This window comes from Pelobates fuscus, chromosome 4 (assembly GCF_036172605.1).
Source record: "Pelobates fuscus isolate aPelFus1 chromosome 4, aPelFus1.pri, whole genome shotgun sequence".
NCBI classification, from domain to species: Eukaryota; Metazoa; Chordata; class Amphibia; order Anura; family Pelobatidae; genus Pelobates; species Pelobates fuscus.
The window spans coordinates 46244975-46263637 of NC_086320.1; the positions used below are offsets into that span (position 1 = coordinate 46244975).

The window sequence follows — 18663 nt, forward strand, 5'->3', positions numbered from 1 at the left end:
ATTAGTATTGGAAAGATATATCTAATCAAGTGGGCATAGAATGTATGTGGAGAAGGACTAAAGAAGGGAAAAATGATCCAAAACAAGACACTTAACCTTAACAGTAGTGTTGTCGCGAACCCGAAATTTTCGGTGAACGCGAACTTCCGCAAATGTTCGCGAACCGGCGAACCGCGCGAACCGCCATTGACTTCAATGGGCAGGCGAATTTTAAAAACAACAGGGACTCTTTCTGGCCACAATAGTGATGGAAAAGTTGTTTCAAGGGGACTAACACCTGGACTGTGGGATGCCAGAGGGGGATCCATGGCAAAACTCCCATGGAAAATTGCACAGTTGATGCAGAGTCTGCTTTTAATCCATAAAGGGCAGAAATCACCTAACATTGACACCTGTCCTCAAAGCCCAGCCCTGATACACACTGACACAGAGCAGAATAGAGACTGTCCCCCCTACATAGGGTCACTTGGCAGATATGGATTGACACCTGTCCTCAAAACCCCTGATACACACTGACACAGAGCAGAATAGAGACTGTTCCCCCTACATAGGGTCACTTGGCAGACATGGATTAACACCTGTCCTCAAAACCCCTGATACACACTGACACAGAGCAGAATAGGGACTGTTCCCCCTACATAGGGTCACTTGGCAGATATGGATTGACACCTGTCCTCAAAACCCCTGATACACACTGACACAGAGCAGAATAGGGACTGTTCCCCCTACATAGGGTCACTTGGCAGATATGGATTGACACCTATCCTAATGATCCCTGATACACACTGACACAGAGCAGAATAGAGACTGTTCCCCCTACATAGGGTCACTTGGCAGATATGGATTGACACCTGTCCTCAAAACCCCTGATACACACTGACACAGAGCAGAATAGAGACTGTTCCCCCTACATAGGGTCACTTGGCAGATATGGATTGACACCTGTCCTCAAAACCCCTGATACACACTGACACAGAGCAGAATAGGGACTGTTCCCCCTACATAGGGTCACTTGGCAGATATGGATTGACACCTGTCCTCAAAACCCCTGATACACACTGACACAGAGCAGAATAGGGACTGTTCCCCCTACATAGGGTCACTTGGCAGATATGGATTGACACCTGTCCTCAAAACCCCTGATACACACTGACACAGAGCAGAATAGAGACTGTTCCCCCTACATAGGGTCACTTGGCAGATATGGATTGACACCTATCCTAATGATCCCTGATACACACTGACACAGAGCAGAATAGAGACTGTTCCCCCTACATAGGGTCACTTGGCAGATATGGATTGACACCTGTCCTCAAAACCCCTGATACACACTGACACAGAGCAGAATAGAGACTGTTCACCGTCCACAGAGACCATGATACACACTGACACAGAGCAGAATAGAGACTGTTCACCGTCCACAGAGACCATGATACACACTGACACAGAGCAGAATAGAGACTGTTCCCTGTCCACAGACACCATGATACACACTGACACAGAGTGTCCGCGTGAAATAGGGCCGTGAGTAATGACGTCACGGGTAGCCTGCCCATAGTATCGCATAGGGTGGAAGAGCTGATAGGACGTCTGAAACGTATTGGGATGGAGATGCTTAATTGTTCTCCAAAATGCTTGACACCACCCTATAGTGAATCTCTGCAAACTTTAATACCATCAGAGGAGGAAGAATGTGGCAGCCCACTGGGATTATTCGAAAAATGTTCCAAAAAAAAAATATTTATTTTAAATCTAAAGCTTAACCAATTGTTAAAACAGATATGAGTGGTGGCACTGGGCTAGTGGGCACAGTATCCAATGTGAACCTCACACAGAAGCTGTCAGGCAGGCAACTGCTCTTCTATTACAGTGGAAACAAAATTTTGGTTGTAAAAGCACGCTATAGAGACACAAGATATGAGTGGCAACTGTCAAAGCACGCTGGCACAGGTCTGCAGAGCACACGCTGAAGTAGGCCTGAAACACAGACGCTTGCAGACAACTAACTGCTCTTCTATTACAGTGAAAAAAAATATTTATTTTAAATCTAAAGCTTAACCAATTGTTAAAACAGATATGAGTGGTGGCACTGGGCTAGTGGGCACAGTATCCAATGTGAACCTCACACAGAAGCTGGCAGGCAGGCAACTGCTCTTCTATTACAGTGGAAACAAAATTTTGGTTGTAAAAGCACGCTATAGAGACACAAGATATGAGTGGCAACTGTCAAAGCACGCTGGCAGGGTTGTGCAGGGCACACGCTGAAGGAAGGCCTGACAGAGCCGCTTGAAGGACACTGACTGTCTGCTATTAGCTTACACTGGAAACCTTTTTTCTTTGTAAAAGCACGCTAAAGAGACACCAGATATGATTGGCAACTGTCAAAGCACGCTGGCACAGGTCTGCAGAGCACACGCTGAAGTAGGCCTGACACCCAGACGCTTGCAGACAACTAACTGATCTTCTATTACAGTGAAAAAAAATGATTTCTTTAAAATCTAAAGCTTAAGCTATTGTTAAAACAGATATGAGTGGTGGCACTGACTGTGCAAATGGGCAAGGCATCCAACCTGACACAGAAGCTGGCAGGCAGGCAACTGCTCTTCTATTACAGTGAAAAAAAATTATTTATTTTAAATCTAAAGCTTAACCAATTGTTAAAACAGATATGAGTGGTGGCACTGGGCTAGTGGGCACAGTATCCAATGTGAACCTCACACAGAAGCTGGCAGGCAGGCAACTGCTCTTCTATTCCAGTGAAAAAAATTATTTATTTAAAATCTAAAGCTTAACCAATTGTTAAAACAGATATGAGTGGTGGCACTGGGCAAATAGGCACAGTATCCAATGTGAACCTCACACAGAAGCTGGCAGGCAGGCACCTGCAATTACATTACACAGGGAAAAAAAAAAAAGCAGCCTGATGTTATAGCCCTAAAAAGGGCTTTTTGGGGTGCGGTCCTTACAGCAGAGATCAGATGAGTCCTTCAGGATTGTAGTGGACACTGAATACCCTAGCCTAGCTATCAATTTCCCTATCTAATCAGCAGCAGCTAAACTTTCCCTCCTCTCACTAAGCATGCATCTTCCGAATGAATCGAAAATGGATGCTGGGAGGGAGGTTGGAGGGTGTGGAAGGGAGGGAGTGCTGCTGATTGGCTGGAATGTGTCTGCTGACCGAGAGGCACAGGGTCAAAGTTTGCCCAATGATGATGAATAGGGGGCGGATCGAACTGCGCATGTGTCCGCCCGCCGCGGCGAACGCAAACACGCTAATTTCGCCGGGAACTGTTCGCCGGCGGACAGTTCGGTACATCACTACTTAACAGTTATTTAATTGTAACTCAAAAAAAACTCAAAATTGTAACTCAAAAAAAACATACTATATAGCAATAATAATAATAATTTTCCTCTTAAGTAATTTGTGTTCAGAAACCATATTGTGTTGATCTTCATTCTTCTACTATAAACAGTTGTTTTTAGTTGGGCTGTCAAGCACCTGCAAAATGTATTAAGTTGTTTAAAATCTTTGGTAAATTGGCAGCATATTTTTTTAAGTTTATTTTCATGAACTGTATAAAGAAAACTAAATTGGAGAATAAATAAAAATGACATATATACTAATAAAGAAAAAAATAGATACAAATCTGACAGGTTTATTAATTAAATTGAGAATTAAAAGTAAATTGAAAGTGAATTTGCTGAAAGTGAACGTTGCTGAATTTAAAAAAAAATATTCTAATTCAGCTATGTTTCAATTTCAGCTACTTTGACCTTAAATATTAAATCCACTTTGAATTCTCATATTTGGAGAATACCCTATACACGTTTCATTTATCTAATAAAGACATTCTTTTTTTTTTTATGTTAAACTGATGAATGCTCCCTCCCCGCATGTTGTTTATAGTTTTAATAAGATTTTTAAAAAGAGTTAAACTTTATGACAGGTACAGTATACATTTAAAAAATCACATGTATTTCGGATGACTGGTTCCAAAAATATATTTAAATATCATTTTAAAATATATAAAGTTACATCCATTTGAAGAGAGTCCACACTAAGCTAGAAACACAAGACAAATGCAGCAATGCAATGTGCAGGGTTAAAGTTAAAATATAAAAAAACACCCCTCTGATTAAGGCAAATTCAAGATGTACTGTTATGGATTACCTACATACTTTGGAAATAGCCTGTCTTGGGTACAGCAAAACTAACAAAGACTAAAATACAACACTAACAAGACCCATAGTTCAAAAAGTATAGTCTATACATAGTTTCTGGTTATTGGTCCTTTTTTTCCTCAACCCAATACTTTGGTTTAAAAAGCCACATTAATGTTAAAATTGCAGTCACCCACACAAGGATCAGTGAGTTTCGTGTCTAAAAAAATCCAACTGTTATTTTGCTAGCCCTCCCTGTGTAGTTATTGAAAGCTGGGCAGATTGGTAAAAATATATTCTCTTCCTTTTAATCCTGCTGTTTGTTTTAATTCAACTTTGTAGAACATTTACACCTGGTTGTTCACTTTCCCATTACCGGTTTCTTGTAACCAACCATTTTTTTGGTTTGATATTTATTGATTTCTAACACTATACCTTCTACAGTTCCAGATGATGTTTTCGCTCGGAATCCTGCTGTTTGTTTTAATTCAACTTTGTAGAACATTTACACCTGGTTGTTCACTTTTCCATTACCGGTTTCTTGTATCCAACCATTTTTTTGGTTTGATATTTATTGATTTCTAACACTATACCTTCTACAGTTCCAGATGATGTTTTCGCTCGGAATTACATATGGAAAGGATTCTACAACCTAAAAGGAAAAAATCAACCAACAAATTTAACAATTAACAACTATAATATGTCTACGGGAAGGGTAAATGCAACACTAATAAACAGCAACACAGAATTTCTGTTGACAGGTAATGTAAACTACTTTAGAAATTAATTTAGTAATATTGGTAGAATTCTATTTGATAGTATAAATAACACTTTATTTCCCAGATTGTGTTTGATTGGAAATCCCATTTTTATAATACCCATTTCTAGGAATAAAACATATAATACCCTTTTCCAGGAAATAAAACATATTGTACATATCTTAAGGTTTTACAAAAACACAAAAATAAGTCCTGCACTTAAACTCCCACTACTCCTAGGCAGCAGCAATGACCATAGTATATATCAGCCCCAATACATACAATATTAACAAAAGAAAAGAAAAAAGTTACCTGTGCACTATCCTAAATCTCTGTGCATATTTAAATAAATGGAAGTTGTTTAGTAACCTCAATAGCCAGTAGGTGTAAGCCCACCTGCCACGTCAAGGCAAGCCTCTTAGGTGGGTCCTACACAAACAATTCACCATGCTTCCTTGTCCAGGTTGTCAAGGTAGAGATCATAGTTCCAAAGATATGGTGTAGATCAAGAAAATTCATTAATCCGTAGTTGTGAGGAATCATACAGTATGTTAGAGTTAAATTGATATAAGTTTTCTAAGCATTATATTAGTTTTAAGCTTTGATGTTAGCTTTCTATTCTAAAGGACTCTTTTTCATAATAATTGTAGGAGCTTTGATACTGAAATTAAACCTGTCAGCCTCAAGTCCTGTTGAAGACATGCCTAAAATGTGCAGCTTTAATCTACACATTGTGCCAACAAAATGAAGAGAAAATGTATAGATTAAAGAATATACTAGCCTGTGAATTGCTTCTTTCATCTCGAACATTATTTTGAATGGACAGGGCAGCTGTCCGTACAACCACAAGTTGTACATGCCCTTGATCCTGGTTTATGTATTTAAAATATTTATATCTATAACAATGGCAATGTAATAACGTTTATAAATAGTAAGAGAATATAACTTAAAACAAGTCAAGCAATATAGAAAGCAGATTGTAAAGATGAAATTGTATCTTTTAAAAATGCCCCAGTTTACAAAGACCTGTATATGTAAGAGGTAAATTCAAATGTATCCAGCAAGGGAAAGTATAGGCAATTATCTTTAGGCTAAATTAGGTTCAATAATTTAACTTATACCAGTAGGGTTGGGTGAATAGAAAAAAAAGTGACATGATGTGTTTCACATCTGTCTTAACACTTTCTCAAAGGCTCATAAATCTTGTGTAGGACACAGTAAACCTATGTTTATCAAAATATTAACTTTTGAGATTTTGCTAAGGACCAGCTTCGGTAATATTCTTCTAGGGTGAGGTAGATAATTTTATACAAATGTATTTGACAAGTCTTGTCTTTGGAAGATGGAGATGTGGGTGCAAACAGAGCACACTATGGTGGCTGGCAGAACATTGTGACCATTTTTTGGAAATTAGAAAAGATTAGTTTATGACAGTGTTGTGGAGAACTTTGTAAGTATGAATCAGATTTGTAAATATAGCCATGAAGGATATAGAAAGTCAATAATATATGAAAGAGTGTAACACAATTTAAAGTTATCAGTATGTATATTTTGATTTTACGGAATATAATTTCTCATTTATAATCAATGTAAATTTCCCCTTGATTTTACAACATGTAAAGTAATTTTCCTTCACAATGGTTTGGAATATTAAAAATCAATGTGGTTGTTCAGTGACATTTATGCACTTCATTTCTCATAAAGATTTATCAGAGCTAGATTTGCGAGGATATTTTTAATGTGCATAAAAAAATATGAATGTCCTTCACTCCTTCAATCTAACTGAAAAGTTCTTATCACTATATCTTTCAAATGCAATGAAAAAGCACAAAATGTTCGCAATATACAATTTCTAAATGATAATATTAAAATAAATGGTACATTTGTAAATATTTTTTTGTAGCCATAAGAATGTACACATTCTAAAATGGATGAGTTTTTGTGATACAAATGTGTGACGCCAACAGATCTCTGTTTTATATGACACACAAATCCATAGCATATAATTGTTAGAATCACTTCACTGTAAAAAATATTAGGTACAACAATAGATACCTATAATTTACACAATTTTTCCACAAGAGTTCCACCGGAATTTAAAGGAAATCCATAGGTGACATGCAAACTTTTTAAAAAATCTTTCACATGCTGTATTTTCTAATGCAAATTATTCAGTAGACACTGCCCACAACATAGTAAAAGTGTGCATCACTTTAACTATTTTGTGTGCACAATCTACTAAAATGTGCTCTGAGATAGCTATATCATGCACATCAGAGCCAGTGCTTCAGTAAGTACATACCACTCTATCTGCTGCCTTGGGCTGCTCCAATCTCTGGCTTGGCTCCAGCATGGTGGTTGAGACGGCCAGTGATTTTAAATATGTTGTGGGCATGATATACTAAATTGTAAACACAAGACAGTACAGTATATGTGCAACTATACAAAAATTGTTTGCATGTCACATCCGTGGCTTCGTAAAACATAGATAAAACATTTACAGAAATATGATGAGTTTTATGCAAATATACTGTTTATTTTGTGGTTGTCTTCTCACAGCAAGTTCTTACCTGTGTGAAAGTAATTGGTAGTGTGATAACCAATAGCTACCACATCTCTAAAGTGCATTACTTTTCTAGCAGTTATTACATATCTTTGGTAGTAGATTTTCTGTTATGGAACTGATTATATATTTAACCTTTTGAATGCTGTAGAAGTGAAAAGAGTTTCATTTCTAATTTTCAACTGCTTCAAATTAAGATCCATTCAATGCACTTCATCAAGTAAACTAGAACGTTTTTTTATTCATTCTGAGATTTCCATTGATTATATTATAGTCAGTGACATATGATGTGAAAGATATAAGTGATGAACATAATATATGACTGATGGTATTGCAATCAGTTGAACTAAATAACAATATGTTGAAAATTAACCCAAACGCATAAATACCAGGAAAAAAGATTTTACATTTACATAAGCAGTATTTTCTCTAAGTACATACTGGTGATGAATATAGCTGACATTTCATAGGTACAACAGGTACATAATGCGATCTTGACAAGATAATCACATTATCCTCGGTTTTATGGCCAATGTTCTTGGAACACAAATATAGCAAGTTGTACACTTATATGTGTGAAATAAAACAAAAATTGCAAAAAATGCTAACAAAGCAAATCTAATTATTTCCTTAAAATACATTTTTTTTATTAAATAGTGACAACAGGAATGCTTCACATAAAGACTCAGACATATAAAGCTTAACTACAAAAAAAATATTTATTTATTTTATTACTTATATTAGGCATGTTGAAACAGTGATATGATACCACATTAAAAAGACTATTTAGTGTGCTTCATGCCTGGCATGGAACTTAATGATATTTCCATGCCAGCTCCACTTTGCTGTTATACCAGCTGTACTTCAGGTTTCTCTCATTACAATATACAGTCTCCTCCGCTTCTTTTTATACTTCTTTTTTCCTCATTCTCCACTCTCTTTAAAGTTACCCTTTTGTTATGTGCAAGCTTATCTTTCCTTTCCATGAATGCTTTCCCCTTCCACCCTAACCATGACATCATCATCTCCTCCCCCTCCTTGCATGCCAGCTCTATATTCCCATGATATATTCCCCATATTTTCATTCCAGTTCCCACTTCTTTATTGCCTGCTCCCTATTTTCTCTGCGTTTTCCCAGTGGAACCATGAGACCCTAGGCCTGAGTCGGGAATCCGACTTTGCTTTGACATTAAAAAAAAATAAGGTTAGAACGTTCATAGAATTCTTCAACTGGTCTTCTGGCAATATTGGGACCTGTTACAGAGCCCCTGTTTACTTCCTACTTGAGTAGCATGAATTAGCTTTTAGTGCAACAATCTCTGTCTAGCTTCCAGTCTGGTGCACATAGATTGAAAAGTTAAATGAATGATATTCAATTATTGTGGGGATTTGGAAAAGAATAAGGTGACATGGGACTGTATTAAAGGAATAGTGGGGATAGACAAAAAAGAGGGGAATGTGGAATGAGAAAAGAAAAAACAGTACATGGGCAAAACACAAGGAGGATGTGGTATGTACAAAGATAAGACTACAGGTAGCAAAATCAAGTATTTTAAATAAGGACTCATGAAGCATGCAAATTCTACTGCAGGATAGCTATTTAATATGCTGCCCATCAATGTTTGCATGTGAGATATACCCAAGAAAACATGGCTACTTTGCCAATCCTAACTGTGATGTAATGAAATACATAAATGTTGGATGTGAAAGAAGGAGTGACACAATTAGGGATGGCGTAAAGTGTGTGGCTGTATGTGGTGCAAGGAATTAATGAAGTGGGAGAAATGGGAAGCCCAGAAAAAATTATGTCTAAATTACACACACTTGAAACACACAAATCCAGCTTTTATCCACAGAAACACCACCCAGACTTCATTCACACACATACTGACATACTAATCAAACACATTATTATTATTATTGTGATTTATATAGCGCCAACAGATTCAGTAGCGCTTTACAATATTATTAGAGGGGGGATTTAACTATAAATAGGACAATTACAAGAAAACTCACAGAAATGTAGGGTTGAAGAGAGCATAGGACAGGGAATAGAAGTCAAATTAGGTGGGAGTGAAGCAGAGCTGGAGGAGAGAGTAGAGTGCTGCCCTTTAGGAGAGGGCAAGAGGCAGGTATGTGAAGTAGAGGTTAGTCTGGGAGGCCATAGGCTTTCCTAAAGAAATTATTTTTAAGGCACTTCTTAAATGAAAAAACACATGAACAAGTGCACTGATAGATTCCCACACACACACACTCACCATACAAATACATTCCTAGATTCACGCACACACCTTTCAAATACACCCCTGTATTCACTTACACACTCCACACATTAGTCAATCTAATGTGTTAATGCAAACAGACACTCACATGTTACATAATTATATCTTCACAAAACCCCAACATATTTTTGCATTCACACAGTCAAATGCATCATTTAATTCACACATACTGATATTACAAACAAATGCACCTAGAAAATCACAATGACACAATATGCAAATATACAAATAATTTTTATATTGGTGATTGACAGACACACAAGCACCTAAACACACTCTAACAATACTCACACTCAAGCAAGCATTAATACACACGCATTCACACTATATGTGCACAAATACACATATAGTTTATTACCAAAACTGTAATTAAATTCCACTTTGTTTTTCCATGCCATTCCTTCCTTTTGATTACGTTCTTTCCTTTAGGAATTTCTGTCAGTATTGCCCAGTACTCTTCAATGTAGCATATGTGCACATATGCTGCTGCAACATCATCGCACATCTGTAAATATGGGTCTCTTGTGTGACATTATCACAAGGGAGTTAACTGTGAGAGGGATATATGCTAGTAAGTTACAAACAAGCATCTGTTCCCTCATATTTGTCACCAAAGCTACTTGAGGTAGCAGGAAAATATGATCCACTAAAAGCAATCCAGGAATTTGGGCAACAAGCCAGGCTGTCCATTTCATTAGCAAGAGTTCAAACCTTTGCTTGTTTATATATTACATTTTACCATTTTTAATTTGTTTTTTAGTTAAAAATCATTTATTTGCTTCTGCGTTATTTCTTCTTTTTTCCTACCATGAAATTAAACAATATTTTAATTGACATTTTAATTAAAATGAACTCCTTTGGATTTGTTCTAATCAAAGTGTTGTTTTTTTTTTAATCATAAAATCAATATAAATTATCTACATAGAGATGTCAAAGCAAGGCTGGCAACTTGAAATATAAAGAACTGTGAAATATTGACAGATGCACAAAGCAAATCACAGCATATCACTACGGGCATGACACCAAACAAAACTTGGCTTTGTATAGGGAATAGAGTGCATGATTCAGACTTTACTGTTTTGGATAAATCTGTTTCAAGACTTTACAGTTAGTGCGCGATTATGCACATTTCAGAGATAAGCAGGTCTTAGGTTTAACTGCTACAAGCAATAGGTACTCAAATATTACTACATACTATGGTATTACATATGTAAAGATTTAATTTTTAAAATGTATTATTCATATGCTATCATTGTGTTTATTATTCTATTAAAAAGTTTTTTTTAAAGATGTTTTAAAGATTTTTTTGAGATTTTTCTGGAGAGTGTAGATACTGTGAAATACATTTTACCTAATAAATAAAAAAAAATAGCTTAAAGGGACAATATAATCACTAAAACAACTTTAGCTTAATGAAGCAGTTTTAGTGTATAGATCATGCATCTGTCTCACTTTTATGTCTATTTTTTGCAGCCCTAACCACAACTCCACTGGCTTGTGACTCACACAGCCAGCATTAAAAAATGATGTTAACTTGCTTTAGATGTTTGTATCTCCTGATCTGAACTTTAATCACACACAGGAGGCTCCTGCAATGTCTAGCAATATATGAACTATTACGCTAATACGATTCTGCAATGCAAAAAGTGTAAACTTAAGATCTCACTTTATGGGAAGTGTTTGGAAGGCTGCATAACTTACATACAGGGAGGTGTGACTAGGACTGTATAAACAAAGTAATGTAACTCCTAAATGGCAGAGAACTACTGAGCAATGAGACTGCAGTGGCATGATCTATACACCAAAACTGCTTAATAAAGCAAAAGTTGTTTAGTAATTACACTGTACCTTTAAAAATGGTCTATTATTTATACACACATAAATACAATAAGAATAAACAGGACCTTAGTACCTGACAAACAGGAAGGTTTTACTTTAACATATTTATGTATTCCCTATTTTTATCTAATATATTCTCAAGTATAATACACTCTAAGTTAGGAATATGTTAAGCTTGTATGTTTTTTTATCCCTAATTAAAGACACACCCAACCATCATAACCACCTATAGGGTGCTCCACAAATAAGCTTCTGGCTCTTCTGGAAGCCATAACTGGTGCCTGGTGGACCCCAAGTAAGTTACAAAATCATTTGCAAATAGTTTGACTAGTTACCCTAAGAGGGTTACTTTAAAAACACATATAAGGATATATGATGTCATAGTGTATATGGTTTCTAAACTCTATATTTTACTTATGGTTCACACAAATATTTTATTGTCTATGCAGGTGTTTATAAGAGTCAAGAAGCACGCTTGATACTGCATATATTTTCAATAAAGTCCTCAACAAACAAGGTGAAGGATGACAAGTGGGCAATGGATGGTTTTGTAAGTATACACCAAACTAACTGAACAAAGGGTTAACATTTAACCATTCAAGTGCCAGAGATGCATCTAAGAGATAAAAATAAATCTATGTATTAGTCACACCGCTGGCACTCGGTGGGTTAAATTAAACACTCTGTTTAAATGTGCTAACCTTTGAGGATGATATATTAAAAGAAAAACAAAACACACACACAAGCATCTGTGCTTCTTCGTAATTTAATGTTTTCTTGCAGATCACATTTTCTATTGATCCAGGCAGCAGTTCTAATTAAAATTACTGATAGCAATTATAACTATAAACGCTAATGCTGATGTCTGTGAGAGATGATCAGCCTCCAGACACAAACTATAGCATCTTTCTAGTGCTGCTACCAAAGATTAGAGAGACACAAAAGGAAAGGTGCTATGTATAAAATAAATTAAATGTGCCAGTAGACTAAGTGTGTAATGATTAATTATATAAGAAGTATGGAGTTAGCATAATGCCAACCAACATACCATTCTGTGAACTATCAACCAAAAATCAGTAAACCTGTAAACCTGAAAAATAAAACAAAGTGTCACCTGAAAACATCCTTTATTTTAATTTGATGTATAATTGGTATGGGCCATTACATGTTAATTCAGTAACTGTTAGATCTGTTTATCTTAAACCTCGAAATTAATATATCATTCATATTCATATAATACCTCAAAATTCATATATTATTGTACATTGTACCAAATCCTTCCATATATAACAGATAATGTAACACCTGGACAGGTGTAGCCTATAAGGTTTTACACTGAGATTACTGAGTAATAGATTGGCATTCTCAGCATTGCTCTAATCAGAACACACAAAAGATTAGCTTTTTCCTATACTTTGGAATAAATGACACCAAAGGACAAAAAAGAGGAAATATTCTTTATCTTTGCATGTCTAATTAAACAATTTTGTTTTACAGGTATCAGCAGAACCTGATGGGTACACATATGTGTTTCAAGGCTCCATCCATGGGAAGGATTATGGACAGTTTGGACTTAGAAGTATAGGTACATAATTATTATTTCACCGTTTATGATTTTGTAGTTCTCATAGTCAAGCAAAACTAATTAATCTACAAAATGAAACACTCAGCGCCAACCAATTCATTGAAAAGGTTGGTTCATGAAATGTCATGGAAGCAAAAAGCTGAGCACTTAACTGCTTACTAGGCTTGTGCAAAGAAACAAATTGGTTCGTCCAAGTGAATTCATATGAAAAGAACAAGTTTGTGTTTCGGCTATGTGGTATTTTGCTTCAGATTAATTTTGTCTGTGCTATTGTTAAAGGAAAGACCAAAATGGTGTGAAAAATTGTCAATCAGTGTACTGGAAAATATAAATACTATGTATATAATTTGGAGTCCACATGCAGGTTATTGCACCATCTTGATTTTAGAGATGCATTAAATATATAAATCTAAATGTTATACTAAAAAAAAATCTATTAATACATATCTATTATTTATTTAATATACAATACAATAAAACATGGATGGAATTCCAAATCACGAAATAAACGAAACCGTTTCATCCATTGTCCATTTCATTGTTTATTTTATTTATTTTTTATTTTTTTGCAAATGTCCATATAGTGTTTCAGACTTTGGAATTTCAGATTAAAGGCCGATCACCCCAAATTTGGAAGAATAGCAATTCATTTGAAACCAAATACACAAGTCTACTGTTTACCAAAAGATCCAGAACAAGGACAGAGATATTTAATTATTCTGATGGAATACCTTAAACAAAATCAAATCATTCTATGTTGTTTCTACAGAATGTTCCCTTATGTGGTGATTTGTATTTAAAAAAAATATACAGTATAACACTCGCAATATAGGCAAACTGTCTTTTAGACTGAGTTCACATAATAAATGATTCATGGTTGGCTCTGCTTACCAATTTGTGTCGGTGTTATAGAAAGCGATCTTGCCTACAGTAAAGAAAAACACCTGTTTATTTTTATAGATTTACTATAAACAGAAGCTTCATATTTACAATCTAATTATTCACTAGCACAGTAAAAATATCATGTTCCCTTGTGAAATTCTGGGCAAATAAACTAGTGAAATTGTCATTTCATTAAAAAGAGAAATTATTAAACTATAAATTGTTTTCATCTATTTCTCTATTGGGATATGCAGTGTATACCATCCCAGAAAGACTCAAATATTTTACACATTACTGCTAGATTTTGTTGAGGGCATAAGATGGAATCAAATGTGTATATAAATGTGTATACATTGTACTTGTTAAGTTGCATATGCATTTGCAGACATGCTATTCAATAAACAGAGTCATGTAACCTGACACCCAGCTTTAAAAATGTTGTATCGGCTATATTGAGCATGTTCTAGTCATTTGTCATTTGGGGCTAAATCTTTTATTTTACTTCTCCAGTTACTTTTACTCACTGTTGATAAAATCCCATGGACCTCATTATAGAATATTTTGAAAAATAAGCACCAACATTAGGTCAATGTATTTTTCTTGAGAAAATGATTTAAATAGATACATTAAAGACAATGGTATATCAAAAAAATGTGTCTGCAAATCTGGCTATTTTTTTTTCAAATAATAGATATTCTGTGTGAAGTATAAAGGACATTTGTAAAACTTACTTATATAAAATGCGATTTCTGTTTAAAAAACTTTTATATATATATATATATATATATATATATATATGTATTTTATCCAGAAAGTATATTTCCTGATTGTTTTTTATTTCCTTTACCAGGAATGAATGTGTCAGATGAGAACTCTACAAATCAAACGCTAGGAACAAATAGTAGCTCTGTTGCGATTGCTATCCTGGTGCCTTTTTTTGCTCTAATATTTGCAGGCTTTGGATTTTATCTTTACAAACAAAGGTAAGGTACCCTACACAGCTGTATAATAATATGAAATATGTTGTGGAAAGACAACACAGAGTAGATATGATAGGAGCAGTCAATTTCAATAAAAGAGATTCACCAACGTTTGAGAAGAAAGTTTAGACAATAAAGTACACGGACATGATGATATACTAAAAAAACAAACAATAACAATCTTAAATATAGCATTAGAAGATATGTCTTTACCAGAAGAGTAAGTGATACAGAAAGCAGAATTATAATAAAACTTCAATAAGGGTTTTACAGTAGAGGTTACATTGCTTACTGTGTCATTTTTTTATTAAAGTTATCAGTTGCCATAAACAAGAATATTCAGTATGGGGTTTATTAATTATTACATTCAATTTGAAAAATGTATAAATCGGATTATTGGCCTCATCTGTATTCCATTATCTGTTAGTATGGCCTAATGCAGATTAGTCAAGCTCCCACCCCATCATTGTAGATGTTGATGAACTACAACTTCCAATTTTGTTAAAAAGGTTACTCTTACCAAAAAGCAGTATTTTAAGAGTTTCAGTGCCGAGCCCAAGTTCTCCTTGCAGTCTAACCCTTCTCTGCTGATGTCAGAGGGAGGGGTGAGGGTGTAGGAGAATGTCAGGCTGAGCCAAGGAATTAGGAAGAGGGAGCCGTGTCGTGCCAGTTGGTTACCTGTGACCAGCGCACTATGCATGCAGAATGTTCTATGTGCACATAACTGTTATTAACCAGTCTGGAACTCTTATTATGAGCTGGCTAATGATGTTCTAATGACTCTTCCGGAGGTATAGTTACATCATCAACAACAACCGAGTTAAACACTGCATGTGCATAGTTTAATACTAAAATGCTGTACAGACTCTAAGCACCATGACCACTTCAATTCACTGAATTGTGGGTGTTGTGACTTAACAACATCTGGGAGTTCACAGTGTGAGAAATGTAGCTTTATATTTTCTTGTTTGTTTTCATTTTATTTCACCTCAATTTAATAAATAAACCAGTATGCGGACACTACACAATGCTACCTTAATATATCATCAGTTTGCATATAGCTGCACACATTAAAATAAACCATTCTTACGTAATGTCTAAAAGTTTGGATTTTCTTGTATTTGCTCTCTGTTATGTTTGTAAACGTTGGTAAAGGGTCAACTGAAATCTAACATTTGTAATACAAACACCTACTTCAACATGCCCTTATGTGATATAGTCGGGATCTCAGTTTTTTATTCATCCACTGTTTTATTTGCTTGGCATTTTCTAGAAAAAAATTTTTTTAGGGGGTTGTCCAAGAGTAAAGCTAGACTGAAAATCAATGCTAAGAAAGCTTTAAGTTAGTTGTAGTCAATTTCTTTTCAAATGATCTCATCTTATGGTATTGTCTTTCCTCCACGAGGCTGTTATTGAAATAACAAATATAGACCAGTTCCAAGCAAACATATTGAGCCAAAAATTCCTTTTAACAAACTTTCCTTTAACAGTCAGTTAACTTTGTCAATATACCATATTATATAACCCTCACTGGACCCATTACTACATGTGAAATAGTGCTAACCTTTATAGCTTAGAGCACATATTGGCACTACATAGCTAGAATAAAGTGCCAGGTTAGTTGATGCAATCTAGGCAAATGCCTAATGTGCTTGTTTTACAGCTCTATACAGATGTAGCAGTCTAGACACATCATGGTGAAATAATATTGTATTTCTGCACTGTGACATGTTTAATAAAATTATACAGATGTAATTGTTCACCCACAAACCAATGTCTTAGGCTATTAATAGAAATGGAAGTTCATTATAAGGTGCCACAGAAACAATTTTCGTGTAACTGTCGATGTTAACAAAAATAATAAATTCTAGGTTATTGTGTAACAGACGATTTTCTATGTTTCTCACAGGACTGCTCCGAAAACTCAATATACCGGATGTTCTGTTCATGAAAACAATAATGGGCAAGCAGCGTTTGAAAACCCAATGTATGACACTAATGCAAAGTCGGTGGAAGGAAAAGCTGTACGATTTGACCCCAACTTGAACACTGTGTGCACAATGGTATAATGCTGGATTACTCTGACTCTGAAACCAGGAAATTGAGGCAAAAATCAGTGCACTATTTAGTTCACTGTCATAATCAAAGCACATTTTTAAGAACACATGAAGTCACAAATTTCCTGAAGAAGAGACGAAGAGAGTTTTAACAAGACTTAATCTATTCTTCATGTGGAGCATGAGGAGTTTCCAGCAACTCTTTTGCACTCTATGAGTGATTAATTACAGTTTATTTTCTTTTTTTTAAAAAGGAGATTATTCAAAACTCTAAATTTATTTGCATATATTGGAGGAGCATCCACTATCAGTATTTACTGTGCTTTATAAACTATATTAGAAGATCTGGGAAAAAAGATATATGGTAGCAAAATACTATATTTACTGAAGACAATATGTTTAATTATAGGTATATTGTTTTATTTTCTTCTTTGACATCATGATAAAAATGAGCCCCTGTTAATTTGAATTTTATATTTTGTCTACAACTTAAACGAAAATCAAAATGAGAACAGGTGTATTTTTTTTTTGTTGATATCAGCTTATTCACCACAGATGAATTATGTGAGATATATTGTTTGCTAGCAAGTTGTCCATTCAGTAATCATGAGAAGGTATTCCAGGATGGAATCTGCAGCTTATGGACAACAATAAAAAGCACTCTCTAACGATGACCATTGTCAAAATACGTTTGAAGATTTCTGAAGGCCAGTGTTTCTCAAACTAGTCCTCAAGGCCAAACAATCTAGGTTTGTTGATATCCCCATTGAAATAGAACTGGGTAACACTTAAATCTCTGGCAATTGGATGTCCTCAAGGATTGACATGAGAACTAATGCAATGGCCAAAATGAGCTAGAAGTCTGTAGCTTCCCTTTCCATTTGTTAGATGGAATGTCTCACCAAAGCATTGTTTCCAGTTCCATCCGAGATTTGTTTTTGTGATTCACCATTAGTGAGCTGAATTCACTAAATGCTGTTAACTACTGTAACTCATGCTATGCATGTTATGGTTAACACTATATTCACGTGGGACATGATTTGATTTGGTCTGCTAATTAATAAAACCATTGTTTTAGTACTACTGAATATCTTTATACACTTCTAGCTCTACAATTAATAAAAGTGTGTTAACTCTTTGAGCACCAGGGGGAGAGCAGTTCCTTTACATTTTACTTCCAAGTGCTTAATTAATCAAAACATTTTAGGTGTTTTTTATTATGGCACATTAATGGTAATTAATGGTAATTCAGAAGAGGACTCAAGTACTCTATTGAGTTGGCATCTGTGATTAGCATACATGGAAATATTGGTTGTGGGGTGTACTCAAAATCGCTCTGCCAAATCTATTAGTTAAAGGAAGGGGTTGGTTACAACATCCTGTGTTTGCTGTAAATGGCTGATTATAAAGCAAAATGGGACAAGGGTGCCCAACAGTAGGGAGAAAATGGCAGGGTATTGGCAAAGTAAAGATGCATTCCACACATGTGCAGACAAAGTGTCAAAAACAGAGCCACATGTGAATATCATCAATTCCCTATGTATGGTAACCAGCTG

General features: G+C 35.3%; 1 protein-coding gene across 1 annotated transcript in view; it reads left to right on the top strand.

Moving 5' to 3' along the window:
- Window positions 1-17464, top strand: part of CSMD3 (CUB and Sushi multiple domains 3) — a 1213223-nt gene extending 1195759 nt beyond the window's left edge. Inside the window, exons 68-72 of the mRNA XM_063451130.1 lie at window positions 4764-4922; window positions 12053-12153; window positions 13101-13188; window positions 14921-15053; window positions 16960-17464. Coding sequence (XP_063307200.1) covers window positions 4764-4922; window positions 12053-12153; window positions 13101-13188; window positions 14921-15053; window positions 16960-17119 — 641 coding nt within the window. The 3' untranslated portion in view covers window positions 17120-17464. The remainder of the gene's footprint in view (window positions 1-4763; window positions 4923-12052; window positions 12154-13100; window positions 13189-14920; window positions 15054-16959) is intronic.
- Window positions 17465-18663: the final 1199 nt, after the last annotated feature.